Source organism: Protomyctophum parallelum, assembly GCF_964188405.1.
Source record: "Protomyctophum parallelum genome assembly, chromosome: 15".
NCBI classification, from domain to species: domain Eukaryota; kingdom Metazoa; phylum Chordata; class Actinopteri; order Myctophiformes; family Myctophidae; genus Protomyctophum; species Protomyctophum parallelum.
Window position 1 is genome coordinate 34,302,337 of NC_139710.1, and position 26,602 is coordinate 34,328,938.

General features: G+C 42.1%; 1 protein-coding gene across 3 annotated transcripts; it reads left to right on the forward strand.

Moving 5' to 3' along the window:
• The first annotated feature begins 271 nt into the window (after nucleotides 1-271).
• Nucleotides 272-12,631, forward strand: LOC310871597 (uncharacterized protein). 3 transcript variants are annotated; one of them, XM_083783208.1, is made up of 11 exons: nucleotides 272-475; nucleotides 2,767-2,892; nucleotides 3,654-3,827; nucleotides 4,124-4,237; nucleotides 4,925-5,086; nucleotides 6,809-6,907; nucleotides 7,410-7,550; nucleotides 8,473-8,592; nucleotides 9,762-9,884; nucleotides 11,117-11,761; nucleotides 12,481-12,631. In XM_083783208.1, the coding sequence occupies exons 1-11, from the start codon at nucleotides 296-298 to the stop codon at nucleotides 12,604-12,606; spliced, it is 2,010 nt and encodes a 669-aa protein (XP_083639334.1). In that variant the 5' UTR covers nucleotides 272-295; the 3' UTR covers nucleotides 12,607-12,631. The 3 variants fall into 3 exon arrangements, with proteins under 3 accessions (XP_083639334.1, XP_083639336.1, XP_083639335.1); XM_083783210.1 differs by having other exon boundaries at nucleotides 8,473-8,586; XM_083783209.1 differs by having other exon boundaries at nucleotides 2,770-2,892.
• Nucleotides 12,632-26,602: the final 13,971 nt, after the last annotated feature.

Consider the following 26,602-nt stretch of genomic DNA (forward strand, 5'->3'; position numbering starts at 1 on the left):
CACTCCAGTGAATAGCATTTATCCATTTAGATAACTTTATTATTATTATTATAAGGATTTAATTACTTATTCTTACACAGAAACATAATGTGTGTCTTATAGCATCATATAGCATCATTTAAATGCTTAATTTGTAGTTTTAATGTGCAAATTAAACTTTTTTTCAATACTCTAGAGGGTACTCTTATTTTGAAGAGATCGTCCACCGGAAGTCTTAAATTAGCTCACTAGATTAGCTCACTAGACGCTGGAGGCGTAAGTGTACTTACTGTACTACCAGTTGGTTAAAAGCAACATGGAAGACACGCCGGCGAGCCCCTCGGCAGAAAACACCGTGGAGAACACCGAGAGACGGAAACGATGTGCTGTGAAAGTCGAGGACGAAGCGGCGGACGAGGAGGAACCTTCCTGCTCGAAAAAACGTGTTGTTGTTCTTCTGCCACAGTTAAAAACAGAGGCAACAGATCACGACGGGGTTAGTTTACTGTCACTCAGCTTGTTGTGGAGTGGAGTGTATACATACTGCACTGTTGTTTGGCCAGACTGTCTGTTTGACACATGATTTGTTTATGTAGTGTTAGGTCTTGATTGAGTGATCATTTGGTTGATCATTTTTATTAACAGTTTGTAGAATGTGTGCAGACCGTTCAACCGAAAGTACAGGTATTAAAAAAAAAACTGCCACAAGGATAAAACCAGAAAAAGATGTCACCAAGACATGTTGACATCAGGGTCCACCGGTCCACCATTTTCAATTCATCAGAACATTTAAAAGACATAATACAAATATACACTTCTATGCAACAAAATAAACCATCATATACACAGCAAAACAAAAGAAACATCACACTTGTGTGAAGTGAGGGGCACATCATAACATCACATTCCGTGCTCCGCCAATCAAATCACCACAAATGTAATTCCGGCGGCGGCCAATCACTTTTGGCGTCACTTTTTTATGTACTTTGCTCAGCCAATCAAATTATCGCTATGGGGTGATCAGCCAATCAAATCACTTGTGTTTGTGTTCACACAAACAGACAAAGCTGGACATAGCGCCCCTCAAAAATAGGGGGGGGGGGGGGAATACTGTACATATAGAGAAAGGAATTACACTGTCTTGAGTACAGCGCAGCATGCGAGTGGCGAGCCTGAGCAGACTGCCGACCATATAATTACCACCTGTCCTCTGTTCAGACCTCCTTCAGAGGCTGGCCTCTTCCACGTGGGACCAGAGACAATGGCGTGGCTTTCTGACATATGACGACGATACACGAAAGAAGAAGACTGTCTTGAGTACAGTTTCTTATGAACTTTTTATTTGCAGTAAATAATAACAAACACACAGCAGCGGTCTATCTAGAGAAACGGACGCTTTTCAGCATGTCGCCCTTCCTCCGTTTTAAACGCATGAGGAAGGCCGACCCAGCTATTGAGACAACCCCCTGAGTAGAGCACGCCTTCTGGCGGTTTTTGATCCGGTGGGAGATTTGTTCTAGGTCTTCATACATACTTCATCAGGCCATGTCTAATCCAGTAAGACGCCTGAGGCTGAGAAGCGAGACCTCGAAGGTCACGTGCACACCTGGGTGACAGCAGACTGCTGGGCGAGCACTGGCACTTTGGCATGGGAGGGCAGATCAACATAATGGAATGAATTCTGTGTACTGGCCAAATATGGAGCGTGTCTTGAGAGCACAGGCTTTGATGGGATCAGATCAACATATGGAATGTCAGAACAGGTCAGCTCCATATATGGAGACCTAAGGGTTTGAGCTCAGATGTAGAGTTGCTGGCCAATATTGATGACATCAGGGATCTCCAAATATGGGCATTCCCATATAGAGTCCCCATGCATTTATCCCCATAGACCAGGGGTCAGCAACCCAAGATGTTGAAAGAGCCATTTTCGACCAAAAATAAATTCAAAATCTATCTGGAGCCGGAAAGAAAATTACGCATTATAATGCAGCTTGCCAAGCTTTATTATCTCCCGGGTTGCAACGAAACTAGCAGAATTTAGCATGCTTTCCCTGGAAATGTCTTTCAACGTAACTTTTTTTGTTGTTTGATAGCTTCTCACTGCAGATTAAACATACAGGCAGTCAATCTGCATTGGCTGTGAAGGCAAAAGCCTCTGTCCACGAACTGTTAAATCCTCTGTTTTTCGTCGGCTATCTTTATTTCTCTCCCTGTAGAAGCCATAGCGTAGCAGGCAGCAGCCTCACACACCCACTGGTTTGTTTATAATAGACACCTGGCTGGCACGGCACTGAGTGTGTCGCATGCTATGACGCAAATTTTAGTTTAGTTAAGTTTTCCAATTTTGTAAAAATGTGTAGAATAAATATTAAGAATGCTTGTCACGTTTGGCCTCCTACAGAAACCATAAATGAAAAATAATGTATTGCTACTTTTAATGCTACAGGGAGCCACTAGGGGTGTGCTCTAGAGCCGCATGCGGCTCTAGAGCCGCCTGTTGCAGACCCCTGCCATAGACATTTCAAAAAAGTATTTATTTAAATGGACTAACTAACTAACTAATGGGAAATGCACAACAAAAACATCCACAGAACCACCCGCAGTGATTTTCAACCCCTGTACTGTGTTTTTTAACCCAGTGAAAGTCAAGGCCAGTTGTCTGGTGGTTACTGTTTTCACACCACAATTAGTAGTTTAGCGAATAGTAAATTCATTGAGAAAAACAATAACACAATTTAGAGTTATTTGATCCTGACCCTGCTGTCTCCTGTGCTGTCCACATAGCAGTGTCTGCTTGGAGCAAGACGGAGCGAAGTCCCGAAGCCTGCCGTGACATCGCCAGGGACCTCTGCATTTCCGGCATCAACGATGACATCAGTTCCTGTTGCCTTTTCACCTCAGTCAGTTAAGGTTAGTTTCTCATCAGTGGCTTTCAACCGGTGGTGGTCCGGGGACCACCAGTGGTCCCTCAGGGGGTTACAGGTGGTCCCCAGCTAAATGATAAAGAGTTGGTATAACCAAATGGACCCGTATAGATTTTTTGAGGGGAGCTAGCCCCTCCTATATATACAGGTTTAATGTTTGTTTTTAGTTCAATGTTTGTTTTAAAAACGCCATTGACAATGACGGGAAAATGTACGTCATCTTGTCCCTAACACATACATTAAATGCCATTAGCAATAAAGATAATTAAATGTTTGTTTTGACACCGTTGGTTTTACATCACCTAATCATACAATAGCAACATGAGTTAATATATTAGTGCCCCTCACTTCACACGGTTTAGATGTGATTATTAACTCTTTATGAGAGCATAACATTAAACCAAATGAACCTGTACCGGTCCATTTGGTTTCATTTTACGCTCTCAAGAGTTAGATTATTGTTAAACATTTGCATCACTTCATTTACAAGAATTCTACACAATTAGAGAATGTAGAAGAATTGTTATTTTGATAAACGTTTGCCAAAAAAAAGCATGGAATTGTAGACAAAATATTATCCAGTGACAACAAAATATTCTTTAGTTTTGGGTTTTAGAGGTTAAATCTCATCAAGTGTTGGTCCATGGGTCAAATGAGTACCGATATGTCTCAATCGCTCTTTACTATTTTTAATGTTATTAGTCCGATAATCGTGGCTTCTCTCTTTCCCTCTCGTCTACACTGCAGAGTGCTGTTAGCTGGTTAAGTGCAAAACACCCACAGCCAGATGTCCCTAAACCTGCCTCCACTTTTACACCGCCACTACTAGTGACATCCTCCATTACGCAGAGCCAAGTCCCAAAGCCTGCACTGACGAAGAAGACATCCGTTCCTGTTGTCTTTTCACCTCAGACAATTCAGGTTAGTTTTAGATTATTAAGTGGCTCCACAGTTGAGTGACATGACATTTTAAAAAGGTAGGATTGAAAAGATGAGTGACATCATGAATGAATGCCTTTATTGCAGACTCGGGGTCCATAGAAAAACATACAAAACACAAAATACTATATACATCCAATGACATTATTACAATGTAATAATCCATGGGTAAATGTCTGTTTCAAGCACTCGTTGCTGTTTTTTAATAATTGTTCATTAGTCAAATAAACCATGGCCTCTCTCCTTCTTCCTTCCCTCTCCTCTTGTCTTCATTGTAGTGTGCTATTAGCCGGCTAAGAGAAACACAGACTGATGTCCCTAAGCCTTCCTCCACGTCCAAAGCACCCCCAAAGACATCAATCCCTGTTGACTTTTCACTTGGGACAGTTAAGGTTAGGTTCAATTCACAACTCATAATTTATATATTAGTAAAATGATCTCTCTCTCTCCCGAACCGCTAGTTGCCGACAAACTCACGATCGAAACAGAGGCCACGATATGATATGTATCGTGATACACGTTGATTTCGAATAATGATAATGTCCTCCTAAATTTACTCTAGTCATAGAGTGCCGTGATTTTTATCAGGTATTATTATTATATAAGGAGGAAGATTTGTTTTAATTTTTTTCCCCAATTTATTTACAGTATTTGTTAAAAATGTTTTTATGTGGACACGTCGACCAGTTCATTGAGTGTGCCTGAATTCCCTGATGGAACTGAAGCAGCACTCATACAAATCAATGTGTTTTGGTGGATAAATGCAAAATATGTAATCATATATATCGTAACTGTCGGGCAGAAACCGATGCTGATGTTGTTGTTTTTTTCAAGCCGCGTCACACAGCATTTCCTGCAGTATCGATATGGTATAGCCTCTGTATCGATACAATTATCGGCAAGGAATACAATACGATTATTGCTCTCTCTCTCTCTCTCTCTCTCTCTCTCTCTCTCTCTCTCTCTCTCTCTCTCTCTCTCTCTCTCTCAAGGGATCAGGTTACTTTCTCCAAAAGTTGTGATTTCTTGTGTCAGATTAGGAGAACCTTGCTCTACTTTTCTCCCTGTCCACTTTGCAGCATGCGGTTGGCAGACTTGCTGTCACTAGTACTGTCACCATGACTGCGACTTCAGTAACCACAGCCTGGTCAGACATGTCGACATCCTCCATGTGTCGACCACCCCTGATTGCTCCTCCTGCAGACATAAAGCCTGGCCCTAGGCCTAAACATTCTGAAAGCGTAAGTATTTCGTACCCGAACAACAGAGTTGCTAATTGCAGCCAAATTCTATTTTTGTAACCGTTCTTTAAAGTCATCCTTTGTAGCTATTAGCTAAGATAACATGTAATCCTTTTGGCGATACCTCTGTGGCGACAGCCCGGCCATTACATAGTTTCGGAACCTACTGTATCGCTCCAAACAGAATGCTGGGAGGTCCTAGCATTGAACCTACTGTATCGCTCCAAACAGAATGCTGGGAGGTCCTAGCATTGAACCTACTGTATCGCTCCAAACAGAATGCTGGGAGGTCCTAGCATTGAACCTACTGTATCGCTCCAAACAGAATGCTGGGAGGTCCTAGCATTCCCGGTGCATTTCCGTTGCCTACGTCATTTTGCCACGAGTGTCATTTTGGGCAGACGGTCTTGAATAAAAATGCTGTTTAATAATGTATAGAAAAAGTGTCAAAAAAGAAGAAGGGTGCTGCAGAATGCGGCTGCTAGACTGTTAACCAACACACATAGAAGGTCACACATTACTCCCGTGCCTTGCACTGGCTACCAATCGACTCCAGAATTTCAATTTCAATTTGTATTAATTACCTATAGTATAAATCTCTCCATGGGCTGGGCCCAATTTATTTAAGTGAACTGGTGCACCCCAAGGTAAATATGAGACACCTTAGGTCTTCAGACAAAGGTCTTCTCACTATCCCCGCTACTAAGCTGCGAACCAAAGGAGATCGAGCTTACGCATTTGTTGCACCTACGCTAAAACTAATTTGTACCGCAAACATTTTGGTTTGCTTCAGTGATTATTTAATTCTTTTGTTGATTTCTATGTACTGTTGTTCTGTTTCAGTTTTTATCTTTTTCTAGGTACTGTTTTGGCTGCTCTGTTTCTTATTTCATCGTTGGTTTATCTCTGATTGTGATGTTGTTGTTTTATTCCTATTATTTTATTGTACAGCCCCTTGTAACAACTGTTTTGAGAGGCGCTTTATAACGAAAATGTCCTTACCTTACCTCGGGTGGCGCAGTGGTAAAGTCCCTGCCCACCAACACAGAGTTTGTGGGTTCGAATCCACCGCGGTGCATCCGGCTTTGTCGGACGGGCGTCTATCCGTGGTTGGGGGTGGGAGGGAGGGAGGGTGATAATTGTCACTGGATGTACTTCTACGGCCTAATGAGTAGGACGAAGGCGCTACGTCCTCCCAGTGGGGGCTCCTCACTGGCAGATGAGCCAGTCGCATACGAAAGCAGTGACAACACAGACATGTGTGTGTGTGTGTGTGTGTGGGGAGGAATCAATTGTCGATTCAATTGGGGAGGAAAGGGGTGAAAAAAAAATCCTTGGCTACTCTAAATTTTGAGAGAGAGAGAGAGAGAATAAAAACACGTTCACGTATTGTGAAGAATATACCAGTGAAAGTAAAGTTTGTCTCAGGTCCACTTAGCAATACCAAGTAATACCAAGAAATACCATGCATGCATGGAAGAAGTGCAGCCTTACAGCTTTGCATTTCTGAAATGTCAGCCCAACTCTGCAATAAAAACCTTCAAATGTGTGAATTTGATACAGCTGTGGAAAGATACAAGCGCCAACACTTCCTTATTTTTTTTTTTTTTGCAAGTTTGATTGTTGTTTGGCCAGATGATTGTCTGTGTATGATGCATGTTTTATAATGTGTTAATGGGTCACGCAATATCTCCCTTTTTGCTGAACACCTTTCACTTCTAGCATGGTACTTGGTCAGATGGATCCACAGAAACATCCCTAAGACCACCCACAGTGACTTCAACCCCTGTGTTTTGCCTTTTCTCCTCAGGAAAAGTCAAGGTTAGTTTCTGGTCTTGATGTGAATGAATGTGATCTAAACGACAGCGTCAAGGTTTCTCTATCCAAGTTTATTTGGCACATTTATCAATCTTAGCTCAACGCTTCAAACCAGAACTTGATGCTTTTTTTAGTTGAAGTGCAAATGTAAATGTAAATGTAAATATTGCATATTTAGATGTTTGTTTAAACTGTTTTGATGGCACAGTTGAGAAATTTAAAGTGATTTGAGAAAAACTATCTAAATTAACCCATTTTGGGTGGGAACCCCTTTTGGTGTTTTAACTAAGCATTATGTTATAGTTTAGCTATTGAAAGATAGCAGATCTACAAGCTCATAGCACGCTACGAGCTTGTAGATCGTAAAAATGCGGCACAAATCTTTGAATATATATTCTTTCAGAGCGAACGTTTTTTTTATTTTGACGTCGGGCCTAAATGGGTTAAAATGTATGGCGTTGTCCGAGCCTTTGTCCAAGTGCCCTGTTTCCTGTCCACATTGCAGCGTTATCTGCTTGGTGGTGCAAGAGAGACTCAGGCGGTCGCTGAAGTCCCTAAGCCTGCCTTGACATCGTCGGCAGCCTCTACATTTGAAAAGCCAAAGAAGACATCGGTTCCTGTTGTCTTTTCATCTCAGACAGTTCAGGTTAGTTTCGTCTCAATGGAATTGGATCCAAGGTTAAAACTGTTTAGTAGCCAAAAACGTCAAGACGTCTAATTGAGTTTTTTTTAATTTTCATCCATATTTAGAAAATTCCTCTAATCTGGTGTACAGGTGATGACATGCACATTACATGCATAATAGAATTACAAATTCTTTCTTTCTTTATAATGGGAGAATTGGCACTCAGAGCCTAAACTGTTGACCACCAGGTGGTGCTGAAGGAGTTTTAAGTGGTGACGTGAAATAATAAACAGATGGGTGACCATAGTGTAGGTGGACCTTTTATTAATCCTGCAGGGTCAATTGAGCTGTCATCGCATGACATAATCTTTTTAGGTTTATTTATTTAGCACATAGTATAAAAAATAGACAATACAAAAAACAAAAATACAATGTAAGGAAAGGAAGAAGCCTTCCTTTCCTGTATGGAATAAAGAAATAAAAACACAGAGACTGCACAAAAAGGGGAAATATACAATACAAAAAGAAATATATATATATATATATATATATAACACATCAAACTACGGTAAATCATGTAATCTACAGAGAGGAAGAAATAAGATATTTCTTTAGATGCTTCTTGCATATTGGCAAGGATAATGAGGACTTAAGTGAAGCATCTATAGGGAATTCCATAAACGAGCGCCTCTAAATTTGATGAATGATTGATGTTTGGAAGTGCGACAACAGGGTAATTCAAAATCATCTCTTTGCCTTGTGAGGTAGGAGTGTGAAAGTCAGAAGTAACGCGGACCGAAATGTGAAAAGAAGAGGGAATGTCTTGGTTTTCATTATTACAATGTACTGTGATAATCCGTGGGTAAATGCTGTGAGTACGTTTCACTAACAAGTTATTGGTTTGCGTCCCCTCTTCGCTCCATCGCTCTCGTCCACATCGCAGGGCGCCGTTGGCTCACTAGGTCCGAGAGGCACCCAGACTGATGTCCCTGACCCCGCCTCCACTCTTAAAGCACCACCAATGACATCAGTTCCGGGTGTCCTTTCACCTTTGACAGTAAAGGTTAGGTTTCATTTCTCATAATTTACTAGTAAAGCTCGCTCGTCTGTCTGTCTGTCTGTCTGTCTGTCTGTCTGTCTGTCTGTCTGTCTGTCTGTCTGTCTGTCTCTGTGTCTGTGTCTGTCTGTGTGTGTCTCTCTCTCTCTCTCTCTCTCTTTTTTTATGCACAAATCAAAAGGTATGAAAAATAAAAACCCATTGATGGAAAGCCAACTTCACTCGCTCTCATAATATGATAACTTGATTATTACTCCAAGAGGTATAGAGCGACGCAGTCCCGCCCCCTTTCATGACCACGTGAGACCCAGAAGCGAATTCCCTGTTCATTTTCTCCATAGGCTTTTCAAAAAGTATTTATTTAAAGACGTTTACGAAGCCAACTCGAGTTGTGAAAAATCATGACAACAAACACAACATTTTGGGGCCGAACAAATAATTACAAAGAAGAAAAACAACAAAAAAGTTGTTGTAAGTAACCTGCCGTTTTCTTCTTCTTTCTAATTATTTGTTCGGCCCGAAAAATTGTGTTTGTTGTCATGATTTGTCACAATTCGAGTTGGCTTAAAAAGGTCTTTAAATAAATACTTTTTGAAATGTCTGAGGAAAATGAATAATTTCCTCATGCCCTGGTAGGGGGCGGGACTGCGACACTCTATATTGTAAAGTTGTAAGATTAGTCTTAATGTTTACCATGCTCTGAGGAGCCCAGCAGGTGCAGCATGCAGTGGTGGATAAAAAGGCCTACTTGGCATGTTCCATCAAATTCTATCATTGTATCAAAAATGTACTTTTTGGACTGAGTTCGATTAAAAAAAGGCTTCTAAATCCTCGGGTTACATTTGCAATTTTCCTCAAAATCATATTAGGATGTTGTTACATTTATATACAAACTGTTTAACTTAAATTTCCAAACTGCTTGTCATTTTGTGAATATCACTACATTTGTGTGTGTCAAAGTTTTGTTTTCAGACATTCAGACTTACATTTACAACTGCATTTTTTTCAATGATCTGTAGCCAATGACATTGGACATGTCCTTTCCTATTCAGCCACATAGACCAGCCTAGCAAATATTTGAAGGCTATGCCCCTTCTCTGGGGTAAACTTTACCGAGTGGAAATAAGGCATTTGACCTAATTAGTCTGTACTTTTTCCCCCTTTCTACCTTGCAGCATATAGTTGACAGACTCGCTTTGACCAGTTCTGTCAAGACCGAAGAAGCATCTCAGACAGACCTGGCAACGTGTGTGAGTCCTCCTCCAGAAGAGCAGCTTAGGCCTAAAAGGTCTACAAGGGTAAACAACAGAATCACTACAGTCAAATGGAGTCAACTTGATATCATGAGATTTTAGTCTACTAAATCTACAGTTGATTTAGTAAACTAACATGTATTTTGGTGGGCCTTGATGCCATCATAATTGTCTCCACCAGGCCGAAGGCATGGGGGGAGAGTATGTTTTGCACTCCGTCCGTCCGTGTGTGTGTGTGTGTGTGTGTGTGTGTCCGTCCGTCCGTGTGTCCGTCCGTCCGTGTGTGTGTGTGTGTCCGTGAGCAGCTAATCTCGACCACCGTTAACCCGGTCGATGCCAAATTTTGCACACACACTCCCTGGATGCCAACGATGAACCTCTGCCCAAAACCTTCCAGAACGGTCTGTTATAGCGCCACCAGGAGGCCGCTTTGTGCAAAACAAGTTTTTGCACAGTACACCTACAGATTTTGTCCAAACATCACGCAAATTGGTCGTTGAGCCATTCAACGAAACCGGTCTTTCAGATTTCTCAGACTCCATCCTGATTGGTTAAGATTGGCTTCCAAAGTTCACAGGAGTGCTCAGTTTCAAACAAAATGCTGCAAATCATGAACACATCGCGTGATTTCCGTGAAATTGTGCACCCACATTCCCACTAGGCCGAGGACGAAATGCCACATGAACAATTTCAACTCAGCCTCAAGGTGGCGCTATAACTGGCCGAAAAGTGTTTTACCTCTAACTGCACGGATCTGTGGATAACTGTGTATGCCAACTCCCTAGTTAACTTTTGTTGCCCTTTTATCCAACGCAATGTCCTACATTCCTATCCTGGTGGAGACCTGTGCCCAGAAGGGCACTTTTTCTAGTTAATGAGTGTTTTTACACTTGCTGAAAATAGCAGATCTACAAGCTCACAACTTTGGTCTTGTAGATCTGCTATTTTCAGCATGTGTAAAATTACTTATACTGGTTCTCTTGTCCACTAGTCTCTTCCTAACATTTTAGTCTAGTTTTTATTTGTTGATGAAATTGTCAGTATATATCTTCTTAGTTATAGTTATCGTAGCTTAGTTTTAATTTAGTTTCCATTTAGTTTTCGTCAGTGAAAAAAGCTAGTCGACGAACATTTTTCATCTTAGTTTTAGTCGACAAAATCAACACTGTTTACAACCAAATGTAGTTTTTCCGTCATCTGCTGTAATTGCACAGTAAATGATGTAATAATCTGGTCTGTTGTCTTTAATGCCTTATTTACCTGTTGTTTAACTATAGGTCAGTGTGGAATATGGCACCATTCGGAGGTCGAGGATACTCAAAGGACAATGGGAGGCGGCTGTTGCTAGGAGTTTGTCTCAGGGCCGCTTCAAATCAATACCGAGAAATATCATGGAGGATCCTGGCATTCGTGAAATTGTAGTTAAAGAGGTCATGAAGCTTGTGAACAAGGAGTGCGGCAACCTTTCGTCTTCTAAATTCAACTCCATCATGCGCAGGACCAGCCCAGCTGCGTTGAAAGCCTTCAAATGGGTGAATTTGATGAAGGAGTGGAAGGCCACGGCGCCGACCTTCTTTAGTTTTTTGGAAGCCGCAAGCGGACGTAGCTCTTCGAATCCATCCAAGAAACGCTCTATGGCGATGGCCGGGGCGAACCTTCTCAAGGCACGCTGCGACCACATGTCTGCGCCCATGTTCCGCAACTCCATGATCCTGTGGCACGGAGGGGCCAAAAAGAGATGCGTGAATATGATGTCCCGACTGGGAGTCTGCGTGTCCGTTACCTCAACGCTGAGCAAACTCAGATCCATCCAACATGACTTTGACAGCAGTTTCCTCCAGCCGACGTCAGATCTGTCTGAGACTGCAGCCGCCGACAGCACGAACGCTGATGCAAGTCCTCATCCTGGGTCCAGTAGTGAGGTATTTATTTATTTATTTATTTTTATTTAACAGGGACAATGCACATTAATCAACACATCATTTTTTCAAATCCATGTAAATGGGCCAGAGTTAGCCATAAGAGAATTTCCATCTGTAGTCACTGAGCAGGCTCTTAAAAAGTGGTAAAAGGTATCCGTACAAAAACATACAATACAAAAACAAGAAAACATACAAAACATAACGTACAGTACAGAGGGCAGAACAATTAGAGTGAAAAGTGAGACCAGTGACAAAGGAAGCTATAGTAATAACAATAAAAGTTACTTCCCAAATTCAATTTGCAATTTGTTAATTTATTAAGTAAATCAATTATGGATATTTATTTACCCACAAGCGTAAGGAGAACAGGACTTATAAATGGGTTATGTGTGGTTATATTTCCATGTATTCCATAATACAGCTTTTGTCAAAGCTGTATTCTAAAAAGTTGGAAGTACTGAACCTCTCTCTCTCTCTCTCTCTCTCTCTCTCTCTCTCTCTCTCTCTCCCTCTCTCTCTCTCTCTCTCTCTCCCCCTCTCCCTCTCCCTCTCCCTCTCCCTCTCCCTCTCCCTCTCCCTCTCCCTCTCCCTCTCCCTCTCCCTCTCCCTCTCCCTCTCCCTCTCCCTCTCCCTCTCCCTCCCTCTCTCTCTCTCTCTCTCTCTCTCTCTCTCTCTCTCTCTCTCTCTCCCCCTCCCCCTCTCTCTCTCATATAATGCAGCATGATGAAGGTCAACGAGATGCAGGAGAACGTACGTCTCCGACAGGGGGGACAAGTCCCCCGCGGGCTGCGGGCCCCCCGCGTGGGCCGCGAGCCGGTATTTGGAGGAAAAGAAGCCTCAAATAGAGGCAGGCACACTAGGACCATTGAAAGAGGGAGTGCTGTGTAGGCCTCAAAACATACTTGCAAAGTACATTAATACAATTTGAAGAAATGAAGTGAAATTAAATCTCTCCCCCATTGAACAAATAAATCCACTTGTTCTGTTCCTCAACTGCTGTACTGCTGGTGGTACCTGCTTTAAGTTGGGGATGTCGTCGCAAAAAAAAATGAAAACAAGCTTTGCAAGGAATAAATAAACTCCTCCAGATTTATCTTGGATTAAGTTCCCCCCCCCCCCCCCCAACAGCCCACAATTTAAAGGACCACTTCACCACTTTTCAACCTACCTTCATATAATTGTTCCTCACTAATGTCTCATAGGAGGGCTGTGGGCAGTTCAGAAACCCGTCTACCAGTGACATCGTCGATGGGGAATCCAAGCTCATAGAAACTGCAGGTTTTTTTTCCCCTGAAAAGTTGCAATGCGATAATCGTTCTCACAATAATAAATATATATATTAAAAACATATTATGTCACTGGTGGACGGGTTTCTGAACTGCCCACAGCCCTCCTATGAGACACAGACTGGTTTCTGAACTGCCCACAGCCCTCCTATGAGACACTGACTGGTTTCTGAACTGCCCACAGCCCTCCTATGAGACACAGACTGGTTTCTGAACTGCCCACAGCCCTCCTATGAGACAGACTGGTTTCTGAACTGCCCACAGCCCTCCTATGAGACACAGACTGGTTTCTGAACTGCCCACAGCCCTCCTATGAGACACAGACTGGTTTCTGAACTGCCCACAGCCCTCCTATGAAACACAGACTGGTTTCTGAACTGCCCACAGCCCTCCTATAAGAGACAGACTGGTTTCTGAACTGCCCACAGCCCTCCTATGAGACACTGACTGGTTTCTGAACTGCCCACAGCCCTCCTATGAGACACAGACTGGTTTCTGAACTGCCCACAGCCCTCATATAAGAGACAGACTGGTTTCTGAACTGCCCACAGCCCTCCTATAAGAGACAGACTGGTTTCTGAACTGCCCACAGCCCTCCTATGAGACACAGACTGGTTTCTGAACTGCCCACAGCCCTCCTATGAGACACAGACTGGTTTCTGAACTGCCCACAGCCCTCCTATGAGACACAGACTCGTTTCTGAACTGCCCACAGTATCTGAAAATATGTTGTTCCAGGGACCCTCCAGCAAAGATTTTAGTTAAAAACTCACTCTGAAAGAATATATATTCAATGATTTCAGGCACATTTTCACGTTTTTTCTAAAATAGCAGACCTACAAGCTTGTAGCGCGGCACTCTGTGCTGTGCTATGAGCTTGTATATCTGCTATTTTTCAATAGCTAAAGTATAACATAATGCTTGAAACACAAAATGGGTTAACTATTTTACATTGAACTAAATCTATGTTTCTTGGTTAGACAGTACTATATATAATGCCGATCATCACCTCAAGACCAGCTAATTTCAAAAATTGGAGCAATTACAGTATGTGTAACCAACTGTGGAAGTTGACAGCTACGCACCCAAGGCGGGGGACATAGACAATCTTGTCAACATTTGGGTTGTGGTTGTATGTGGGGTTTCTTTTTTTGTTGTGAGAAAAAAAGAGATGCTTTGTACTTATTTTCTTGTGCCACATTTCTTACATTAATAAAATACATTGCACACGGTGCGCACGGCGCGGTCTTTGGCACGTAACAAATTCCACAGCTGTGTCCTGCTCTGCATTGTTCCTCTCTGGCAGATATGTGGACTAATTGGTCTTATAGAATCGATTAGGCTATAATAAAAATAATTTGCACTTCTCAGTTCTCAGTCTTTTTAATTTCAAGCATGCCCAGTTTCTTTGGTATGCATTATGCCACGTACCCCATAGCTTGGCATGGCATAGTCACTGTATGTGAGCTTAAGTTTAGTGATGGATCTGAACTCAGGTGTACATTAATATTGTAATGAATTATGTTGTTGCATAGGTCTTTCACAGTCAAGCAATCGGCCGGCGGTCACTAAGGGTCACACACTAGTGGAGTCTCAAAGACAGTAGTGCCTGTTCTTTGACTAGTGGAGTCTCAAAGACAGTAGTGCCTGTTCTTTGACTAGTGGAGTCTCAAAGACAGTAGTGCCTGTTCTTTTAGCATGTAAAACTTGATACAAAACTAATAGACTGGAGAACTGCTGTGCCGTGACTTATTTCTCATGTCTGCTCCTCAACGCCGTTCACACAGTACAGACAGAGACGCTGTTTTCAGATACATCATCAGGTTTAAGCATCGCATTTGAGGTTAGGTTTAGATAGTTTTACTGAGATCAGGGTTTAGGTTATGGCATAGTTTTACTGATGGTTCACAGGTATGGTTCACTGATGCATGTGTCCCTAGCGATGACATCAGGGAACGACAGTTTTCTACCTCTCGTCTGGTCTGCTTAAGAGACAGGACTCCAGAGAAGAAGGGCAGATATACATACGGTAACCTCATTGTCAGCTCTGTATAGCAGTGGCCGGCAAACTGTGTTCTTCTGGATCGGACTAGTGAAGAAACACAGGGAAGGTTGCCATATATTAGATTAGTCGATGGGTGGCTCTTCCAAGACAGATTGTGCGCTCTCATTAGAAGGCGGGTGTAAGTGCCATGCCATTTTTTACTTTTAACATCTTACTAATGCATGTCATTGCAGGCTGACCAGGCCATACCCTTCCTAGTTTGAGGAAGGGTATGGCCCCTCTCCTCTCTCTCTCTCTCATTAGCAGGCAACAGTGCAGCATTAATACTATCTCTCTCTCTGTTTCTGGAAAACAGCGCCCCTACTGGTACTAATAGTCATATGCTGGTGCTCATGGCCACATAGGCGCACGCACGGACACGGACTGCTGTTCCTTCGAGTGGTTAAATGTATGAAATATATAATATTGTTGCATATTTGTGCGGCTTGTAAACACATAGTTTGCCGTACCTGAGGTTTTCTTGTTGCCATGTCTAACAAACATATGCACCCCGAGGAGCAGTGGTCAGGTCAACTCTATAGCTCACTGATTTACAAACACTTAAGGCCAATTAATACTGCCGTCTTATGTGATGAGGCGACCACCTATTCATACTCGTGTGTGTGTGTCTGTGTGTGTGTGTGTGTGTGTGTGTGTGTGTGTGTGTGTGTGTGTGTGTGTGTGTGTGTGTGTGTGTGTGTGTGTGTGTGTGTGTGTGTGTGTGTGTGTGTGTGTGTGTGTGTGTGTGTGTGTGTGTGTGTCAGGCCAACATAGCTACAGGGAGCATGCTAATAGGATGTTCCTAATATGGATGCACGGGGGGGGAGCTAAGCCAGCATTCTGCCACTAAGGAGCTGCACCAGGGCCTGATCGCCACGGGCACCCGCAAGGCAGCAGGTACACAAACCAATCAAACCAAACCAAATAAAAGTACAAAAGTATTGGCATTTGTACTTAAAGTACCAAAGGTAGAAAGTAGAAGTACTTTGAGTGTTCTGTTTCCTTACAGATAAGATCCGTACGGAGGCTGAGGCCAAGATCACCTGCTGCATGTCATAATTACACTAACTAAAGTTAGCCAACATCTAATGAATTGCATTTTTATAGCGCTTTTTCCAAGTGCTCAAAGTTCATTCATACATTGGGAGGTGAAGGTTCATTCATTCATACATTGGGAGGTGAAGGTTCATTCATTCATACATTGGGAGGTGAAGGTTCATTCATTGGGAGGTGAAGGTTCATTCATTCATACATTGGGAGGTGAAGGTTCATTCATTCATACATTGGGAGGTGAAGGTTCATTCATTCATACATTGGGAGGTGAAGCGGCGAACAGTCGACGCCAGCTTCCGACGCCATTTCCCACATTAACACACCAACGGTGGCACAGCTCACACCGACCGACTCATTGGAGGCAGTGTAGGGATCAGTGTCAATTCAAACCGCCGGATTCAAACCGCCGACCCAGGGATCATTGGACGACCTGCTCTACTTCCTGAGCTACAGCCGCCCGCTACCCATTTGGGCCTGACGTCGCATTTTTTACGATTTTTCAAAAATAGCAGACCTACAAGTTCATAGTGCGGCACTAGGGTGCCGCGCTATGAGCTTGTAGATCTGCTATTTTTCAATAGCTAAAGTATAACATAATGCTTAGTTAAAACACCAAAAGGGGTTCCCGTCCAGAATGGGTTAAGAGCTTTGCTTTATGCTGCTCCAGTTGTCAAGCCTTAACCCAATCTGTGCCAAAACAAGACAATCTTGTGAATAGCTATTTAATCCTCCTGTGCCAAAACGAGTACAGTAGGAATATGTAATATATGATTTGTATATGCTTTTGGTTTTTATGACTTAATTGTACTGCTATGTGTGTTAATTGTGTTCCATGTGTTGTTATGCTCATGGGACATCATCTATGTTTCTTTGTTTAATAAAAATATTTAAACAGAAGACCACCTGCAGAGATTAAAATAGGGTGCATTTTGCATCCCAAAACGCAGTTTATAGTTAAGGGACGCAATAAAGCAACGACCTGTCTGCATCCACGGGATGCACTACTGTACTACTGTACTGTTTTTTTATTCTAGTTAATTTTGCTAGCTTTAGTTATACTAATAATTTCTTCTGTTTTCTACATGAATATAACCATAATTATAACCATATAAAATGAAATGGGAGTTAAATGCTGCAATTTGTAAAAAATGGCAAAATATGACTTCTAACGTCGTTGAAGTGGGACTCAAAATGTCCCTGGGACTCCTCTAAAAGACCATCCCTGGGACTCATCTAAAAAACCATCCCTGGGACTCATCTAAAAGACCATCCCTGGGACTCCTCTAAAAAACCATCCCTGGGACTCCTCTAAAAGACCATCCCTGGGACTCCTCTAAAAGACCATCCCTGGGACTCCTCTAAAAGACCATCCCTGGGACTCATCTAAAAGACCATCCCTGGGACTCATCTAAGACCATCCCTGGGACTCATCTAAGACCATCCCTGGGACTCCTCTAAAAGACCACTTTCTAGGTGAAAGTGATTTTGCCATAACCTGCCACTGAGCCCCATTATACATTTCTCAAATTTGAAAGCACTATATTTCTACGATCATAGATTCCTTGTCAGGCAAACATGTCCACCATAAGAGATGGTTTGAAGGGTTTCTAGGTGTAAGTATGTAGGATTATGCGATCAGGCTACTTTGTCAATACTTTGCTATTTTGAAGTTTCTATGGTCAATGTGCAAAGATGCATATTTTTGAGTGTTGTTGTGCCAGATACAGAGAGAGACAGTGCTGCACTGTTGCCTGCTAATGAGAGAGAGAGAGAGAGAGAGAGAGAGAGAGAGAGGGGGGGGGGGGGGGGGGGGGGGGGAGTTGCACCACTCAGTTCACACTGGTGTGATTTTTACATATTCATGAGATGAATTCCTGTTCTGTTCTTTAACTACATAGAAGTGTCTATTTGTACGTCTCTAAATGTTTTGATGAACAATGTGGACCCTGTTGTAAACAAGTGTAATGCTTAATTGGGTCGTCCACTCACAGTTAACAGTCTTTGTATTGAGTTTGTGCTTAAAATGTACTGTAAATTCTACAAACTGTTAATAAATATTTCAATCAATCAATCAATCAAACAAACGTGAGTAATGAGTATTCATTCAATAATGCCTGGTAACAGTCATTGGGTTACAGATCTTAACCAATGTACCAATTTCTCTTGCCAACAAGGACTTTGTCTCACAAACCTTTTCAGAAATTCCTCACTATTTTTAAAATGTTATAAGTTGTGTGAACTGTAGCGATGGAACACTGTGTACATCAGCTGCTGTTTGGACGCCATCTAGTGTCCATCAGCAGATACTACATGTGTCTGAAGATGTTGGGTTGATTCTATCATATTGGTTTTGGATTACTTTAAGAGTTTCCAAAGACAAGCAGATGAAGATGAAGCCTAGAATAGCTATAAGAAGACACATCATTGCTGAATGATGAATGTCCAAAACCATTTATTTTTAGCATTATTAATTATTTTTTACCCAAGCTAAAAATAGATAGACTTTTATGTATGGTATATGGGCTATATGTATCTATATATCTATCATGTATCTATAGCTTTTATTTTATGAATTATAATGTAATTCAATATAAAAAGTTTCACCACTATAGCCATCTAATTTCTAGGCTACTCACAGGAGTGTGCGTGCGTGACGTGACGTGTGTGTGTGGTGCAGACTGCAGATGATCAGCCTTGATTGAAAAGTGTAGCGACACACTTTTATCTCGCCGGACTAACCTAACCTCGGTTGTGCAGTTTCAGTTTGGACTTGAAAACGCCACAGAGGTAAAAGCTGATGTTTGATATGATATGATATAGTACTTTATTGTCAGTTCACACTGAAATTTGTCTTGCGACACAGCAGCCAAGTATGCAGAAACACATATACAAAACACAAATAACAAGACAATTTACATACATAAAGACATGAGCAATATCCACCGCTTAGATTATCCTGTGGCTACTACATCTCCTGATTAAGCCTCAAGGTCGACTGGTTGACAAAGGACCTCTTTAGTCTGACGTTATTGTATGCTGGTACACCATATCTCCTTCCTGAAGGTAGCAACCTATATTCTCCATACAACACATGCTTAGTATTAGAGGTGATATTCCTTGCTAACCTTAGGATGCTGTTATCATAATATGATATGATAACATCCACATATTATGTGGATGTATAAAGTTTCTGAAGTTGTTGTCCAACAATCTTTGAACAAATGTTCAGTTGTTGCAGCAGTTGTAAATAGCTGTAGTCTATATATGTTGGTAAGCCTCGTATTTCCATTACTTTTCCATTCAATCTTTAGTCGGCAAATGAGTAATTTTACAAACGCAAAGCGTGTGAATGGTAACAAGACAACTCACCTCCAAGTGAGTTGTCCGGACATCTCACCCGGTGAGATGTTTTCACTTTCGTGGTGAGTTGACTTCACTATTGGGGTGAGTTGTCTGACTGAATATGTATACCCTTTGAGCTCTTTTATATACTTTACTGAATATCCTTAATATAATCTAGATTCATTCAACCTTATCTTCCTGAATTACGGCATAGATCCACTGTGTGTGTGTGTGTGTGTGTGTGTGTGTGTGTGTGTGTGTGTGTGTGTGTGTGTGTGTGTGTGTGTGTGTGTGTGTGTGTGTGTGTGTGTGTGAAACTTCTGAAGAAATGTGTTGGCAATTTGGCCATATATGTTAATATTACCTGGACCCCTCCTAATTTGTTTACTCAAGATGGCTGAATGATTATTTAAGGTCACTTGTAATTTCTCACATGCTAATATATAACTAGTAGTAGTATAGCCATCATCATCATCGTTGTTGGGGGGGGGGGGGGGGGGGGTCAATAGCGTTGCTATATTCAGTCAATAAGTAGGCCTATTAGAACTGTGTTCGTTGCATCTAATTAGCAACTTTGTACAGCTGTGAGACTCTGCCTTTGAAGCGCAAACATTATCCCCAAACAATCCCCCCAACCCCCCCTCAATGCTGCATAGAGAGTGACTGAGAGACGCTCTACTCCTTACATACAACAGTGTTTCACCGGATTTTACTGTTAAATAAATAAAGAATTAGCGCGTGACTGCGCACGTCTGTAGGAACCGATAGTTAGATCCGAAATTGAATTACTGTAATGGGTGCCACGGAAAGTACAGACAACTCACCCCGCAATGTCAGCAAGTGAAGGCTTTCGGGGTGAGCTGTCTGTCCTTTCCCTTTACCAACTCCCCCAACTTGCCCCAGCGGAAAGTACAGACACCGGGGTGAGTTGTCCAGTATTCTGTGAATTGTCATTCATACCGTTCAGCTCTGGTTCAGTTTGCCCCACAACACGGCAACACGGTGGAGATCAGAGATCTATGACAAGTCGTTGCTGGAGATAGTGGCCAGGCTAACATTGCTGCTGCTTGCTGCAGTTTGTAATCAATAATCATCTCTTATCATGACATATGGTTGGTGAGTGGTTACTCGTGAGTGTGACTGTGAGTCTGATTTGTGCTGCTCTGTATATTTCAAGATTCTACATTTTCATTGTTACATCTTGTAGGCTACCAATACATAAGAGTCAAATTCATAGTTTTGTTGTTGTTGCTCAGTATTGAAACAGAATAAATTAAAGGGATGGAGTGTGTGTGTGTGTGTGTCACTGGTGAGCTGTCTTCACTTTCGGGGGTGAGCTTACTTCACTTTCGGGGTGAGTTGTCTTCACTTTCGGGGTGAGTTGTCTTTGAGTGTTTGGCTGTTTGTTTCTGTGAATATGTACCTTTTGAGCTCTTTTATATACTTTACTGAATATTTCACAAGAATATAACAAGAGTCACATGTACGGTCAAATGTAATGTAAGAAACAAGCACAACATTGCAAATAAAGTTGTTTAGAAAAACATCAGTTTTTTTTTAGAAAAAACATCACTTTATCCCTGTTACAAAGACCAAGAGGCACGCTCCCAAAGCGCGTGCATGAGCGCGCCCCGCAGGCAGGTAGCGGGAGTGCGCCCACCTTTCATTTAGTATAGTCAAACGAAGTGAAGAGACTGTGCTTTCTCCCGTCTGAGTTTATCTGCTCACAAACTCACCAGGCACGGACATACCGGTTCTTGTTTTATTTCCTTTAATTGTGTGCGTATTTGAACAGTGGTGAGTTGTGTTGCACGTTGCGATGTTTGACTTATTCCTGAGTGTAACTTTCTTTCTGTCATTTACTTATATGACCCGGTCAGTGTTCTAATGCGCTGATCTGCAATATGGACATGACGCTATTTAGGCTGTCTTTGGTTATTTCCTGACATTGCAGCCTAGTTTACCTGCCTGGATAATTCCATAGCATTTACCTGGGTTGTGTATTGTTTACAGTTTGTTTGGAACCGTATATGTTATTCCCCGCTCTTTACATTCGCGAGTGCGCTGCATCCGTGATCTAATCATTGCCAATAATTGCCAACTGCTGCTACAGTGGCCGTCTCGCGGCGCTCTAGTTTAGTAACCTAAACGTTTGCTTGATTGATTGAAATATTTATTAACAGTTTGTAGAATTTACAGTACATTTTAAGCACAAACTCAATACAAAGACTGTCAACTGTGAGTGGACGACCCAATTAAGCATCAAAACATTTAAAGACATACAAACATTTAGAGACATACAAATAGACATTTCTATGTAGCTAAAGTACAGAACAGGAATTCATCATATGGGAAGCAAAAAAGGGAAAAGATACAATATACAGTGAGGGGAAAATGGGGGGGGGGGGGGGGGGGGGGGGGGGTGGGGGGGATTCAGATTTTACAGAGGCCAGTTTCGAATTGCAGCCATCCGTAGGTGCCCTTTGAGAGCGGTTTTGAAGGAGTCAAGGGATTCACATGTCTTAATGACTGTTGGTAGGGCGTTCCACATTTTGGTGGCATAGGAGCGAAAATAATTTAGTCCCTTGTTTGTGCCGAATCTGGGTTGTACATGGTTTGTTGCACTCCCTCTGGTGTTGTGGGTGTGGACTTCGTTTACATTAAGGAAGTATTTAGACAGGTACATGGGTATCTTGGTGGTGTATCGAATCTTGTGGACCAGCCCCATTGCGAGATGCTGTACTCTGTCGTCGACCCTAAGCCATCCCAGCCTGTCAAAGTGGGCAGGGGTGAGGTGGGTTTGGGGGGTGAGGCCAAGTAGGAGCCTGACCAGTTTGTTTTGGGAGGTCTGGAGCCTTGTTTTAAGGGCCTTTGAGGTGCTGTGGTACCAAGAGGTGGATGCATAGTCAAAGAAACCTTGTACGAGGGCTCCTGTTAAGGTCTTCAAGGTGTTTTTGCTGACCAGTGAGGAGATCCTGTAAAGGAATCTTGTTCTTTGATTGACTTTTTTGATTACGTTGGTGGCCATTTTATCACCGGAAAGATTGGCCTCCAGGATGGAACCTAGGTAGGTAATTTGATCTTTTCGTGTGATAATATTGTCACCCACTCTAACCAAGAAGCCATCTGCCTTGCTGAGTTTACTATTTGATCCGAAGAGGTTGGATTCAGTTTTTCCCAGGTGTAAGGATAGTTTGTTATCAGCGAGCCAGTAACTATGGTTCATTTAGTGACGTCAGTGGCTTGGAATGAAACTCGTGTGTTTCACATTATTAACTGCTGTATGTTTAGTAAGTTATGAAGGTAACCACGGTGCTGAATATGTATATTTTGGTTGATTGTGTTTATCTGATGTTCACCTGTTTATTTCTGTGTTAAATGTTAATATTATCTTTAGTAGGCCTACAGTATACAGAGCTGACATGTACCTTTCTGGGTTTATTCTGCAGAAATCACACGCATATAAATACCTGTGCATCTGTATGCTGTCCATGCTACCACCTTAACTCCCATTAAAACCGTTGACTTGCCGTTGGACTCTTGCCTCATCGTCCAGTGTTCTGACCGACACTCGAGTACACAGTTTCCCCAGCACCTATCCTTTCCCCTATACCTTTATTTCAATCCTATAATCTATTCTAGATTCATTCAACCTTAACTTACTGAATTACGGCATAGCTCCACTGTGTGTGTGTGTGTGTGTGTCAATATTGCTTTGCTATTCAGATGTAATTCAGTCAGTAAGTAGGCCTATTAGAACTGTGATTGATCATGCGTGCGTTGGGAGTGCAGTCTTAATTAGCAACTTTGTACAGCCGTGAGACTGTACCTTTGAAGCGCAAACGATCCCCCCACGTGCAATGCTGCATAGAGAGTGAGTGAGAGAGAGACGCTCTACTCCTTACTTACAACAGTGTTACACCGGATTTTGCTGTTAAAGTACAGACAACTCACCCCGCAATGTCAGAAAGTGAAGACAACTCACCGGGGTGAGTTGTCAACTTGTCTGTCTGTCTTTTCCCTTTACCAACTCGTCCAACTTGCCCCAACTTGTGTGTTTGTGTGTGTGTGACACACAGTTACGAGGAACATTAATTAACATTAATTAATTTATTGTTACTAATAAATAGAGAACCTCAACCTGTGCACTACGTCTCTGCCTCCGGTTCCTGGGATCGTTACAATATATTGCCCCTCAAATACCCCCGCCACTACAGCATCGTTCATGTGCAATGATTTTAAAAAGAAAATCGCTATGATGAACAATCATTCATGGCGAACCAGCGTCTGCGAGATTAATTTTCATAGTATGGTGGAGCGACTTGCACAGGTTTGCGCATAGCCTGCCCGGCAGGACTGTTTAATGCAATTTATTTGTGCGAGTTATAAGTATTTTTCACAGCCTCGCGCTGCCATTGGCTAAAAGTTTAAAACCCCTGACCCGGCACTAGTGCATATAAACACCAGAGGGAGCCAAATGGAGGGTGTTGTTGCAGGAGAACACCTCAGTGTCATAATATAGGGGAAGATCGAGGTGGAAAAGCCCTTTCTTTCAACTGAAGAATAACACCCGCCATACCTTTTAACATGACGACAAAAGATAATTAATTTCATTGTTTTAAAAGAGGAACAAATAAATCTAATAGTTTTTCTTCTGTGTTTTGCACGTTTATAGGTGACATCATTGACATGCCTAAGGCCAAGGGAAAGAGGTATTTATTTATTTATTTTTTAGTTTTATGTTTTTAACCCATTTAGCACCCGAGGACAATTATGCAGATGTCTTCTAAATCAAGTCTGTTCTCAAACTATATTTCACGAGTGCCGGGATTTCTTTATTTTTTTTATGGGAGATTTAACTCTGAAAGGTCCCCCCCTTCTATTCCCCAACAAAACCGGGAGACATGATGGATGGATAGATACTTTATTAGGTTAAAAATACAGCACAAAAATGGGGTCACTAGATATTGCACATAGACCCACAAATAACTAAAAGGTCAGTGGCCTTGTGGTTAGAGTGTCCGCCCTGAGACTGGGAGGTCGGGGTTCAATCCCGGGTCATACCAAAGACTCTAAAAATGGGACCCAGTGCCTCCCTGCTTGACACTCAGCATCAAGGGTTGGATTGGGGGTCCCTGCGACATAGTAGCGTCATGCCCAGGGGGTGTACTTGTACATCAAGCTGCCTCACGCTACAGGAGATAGGCTCCTGCCCTATGGGCCTCATGGCTCGGCAAGGCTACTTACTTACTACTTAATTATTTGAAAGATTCAAGTCAAATCAATGTAGTTGATAGACTTCTCTATGGGAGAATGCAGTTTTTGAATGATTTATTGAAAATGAAACGAATGACCTTCAGAGAAAGCTTGACTTGCTTGTACCTGTACGTTACAGTCACATCTACCTTGCGACTGCTTTAACTTGATATTTACGATGCTAGGACTTAATTTTGACACACTGGTGGAGTATATTATAGTACATTGTGGGTTATATATTGAGATGACAAATTAAACTTTTAAACCAAAATAGTTAAACCAGAGGATATGTTTTCGTGATTTTTGAAATTCAACATCAGGTGAACCACTGATTTTGAACCACTGATTTAGAAGAAACAGTAGTAGTAGTAGTTCAATGTTTGCATTTTCAGATATTTAAGCACTTACAAAAGCCTCAATACTCTTGACCATAGAGCACCGAAGTCTGACGTCAATATCGGTAGATCCGCAGGTTCATGTACTTTATATTTGCATTGTAATCCCGGATTTTAGATCGCCTCATGTAATAACTATTTGAAAAATAAACAAATCATCCCGGCCGCTTCACTCATATGGATATGAAGAATCAACTGACTGAGGGAAAATGCTATCGTTACTGCTGCTGAATTAGTTACATTTTCCCTAGAAACAGACTGTATCATATATGAGTTGACTGTCGTAAACGATACAGACACACCTCCCTGACAATAATGCAGAGACAGCTTGTTTATTTTTGGACCACAACGCTTATATGAAACGATTTTAAGATGAGCCCATGTTATTCTCCATATAGAAATTACTTCTGTGAACCAGGGGAATCGAGGGGATTAATTGAACAAGGTGGACCCTGTTGTAAACAAGTGTAATGCTTAATTCACTTCAATTCAATTCCACTCACAGTTAACAGTCTTTGTATTGAGTTTGTGCTTGAAATGTACTGTAATTCTGTAAACTGTTAATAAATATTTCAATCAATCAAAGATGAGCGAGTGACGTCAGGACTTTGGCGCTCTATTTGGCTCAGCGGTACTTGGTCTGCTCCCCCCCCCCCCCCCCCCCTCTGTAAACCGAAACCGATCTTTTCCAAAAATAGCCAATCTACAAGGAAGCTCAACGACTCGTGAGCTTGTAGATGGTCTATTTCGGGCTAGTGTCCCCACAAGAACAGGGACGTGAGGGTCCGAGTGGTTAATGTAAAAATGAAAGTTCCTATAACGCACGCGGTAGTAGAACTATCTCAAGAATTATACTGAGGTGAACCCAGTATAATATATCTTTCTGTTTTCTCATCGTAAAGCAGTGGGCAGCAGTGGGCAGCAGGAAAGAAAAAGAAAGTGAAAGTAAGTATCCATGTTCAATTCTAGTTACTCTGTTTACATGCTTTAGTCCTAGAAATTCATAGTTTTTAAGTAAACAATATTTATTATAAAGTATTTTTGCAGGGGTCCAGTTAACGCACAAAAACAGTGACTTTAAACCAGGAAAGCCTGGACACTGACTATGACAGGTTACAGCCCTGCGCGCACCCAGCGTGACTGCATGACACACTGAACATCACCATCACAAGTATTCATAATGTTCCAACAGATAGAAAAGTGCACAGGATTGTAACTGTTGCCAAATAGAGATGCAACCGATCCGATATTATATCGGTATCGGCCTCCGATCCAGCTTAATTAATGTATCGGAGATCGGATTTGATGCCACCGATACACGCTCTGATACAGGAGGGGGACACGTGTTTAATGTTTACAGTCCGTCCTGCACAGACAGTGCAGTGAGCGAATCCAACCTCCAGTATGTAGGCCTACAGACTGCAAACAGAGACTATAGAAAAAAGCCCCACTAAGGTGCAATATT

Coding starts and splice junctions, on each gene's coding strand:
- LOC310871597 (XM_083783208.1), top strand. CDS start 296: ATGGAAGACACGCCGGCGAGCCCCTCGGCAGAAAACACCGTGGAGAAC. Junction 8,593..9,761: donor TTTCACCTTTGACAGTAAAG/GTTAGGTTTCAT, acceptor TCTACCTTGCAG/CATATAGTTGACAGACTCGC. Junction 11,762..12,480: donor ATCCTGGGTCCAGTAGTGAG/GTATTTATTTAT, acceptor CATATAATGCAG/CATGATGAAGGTCAACGAGA.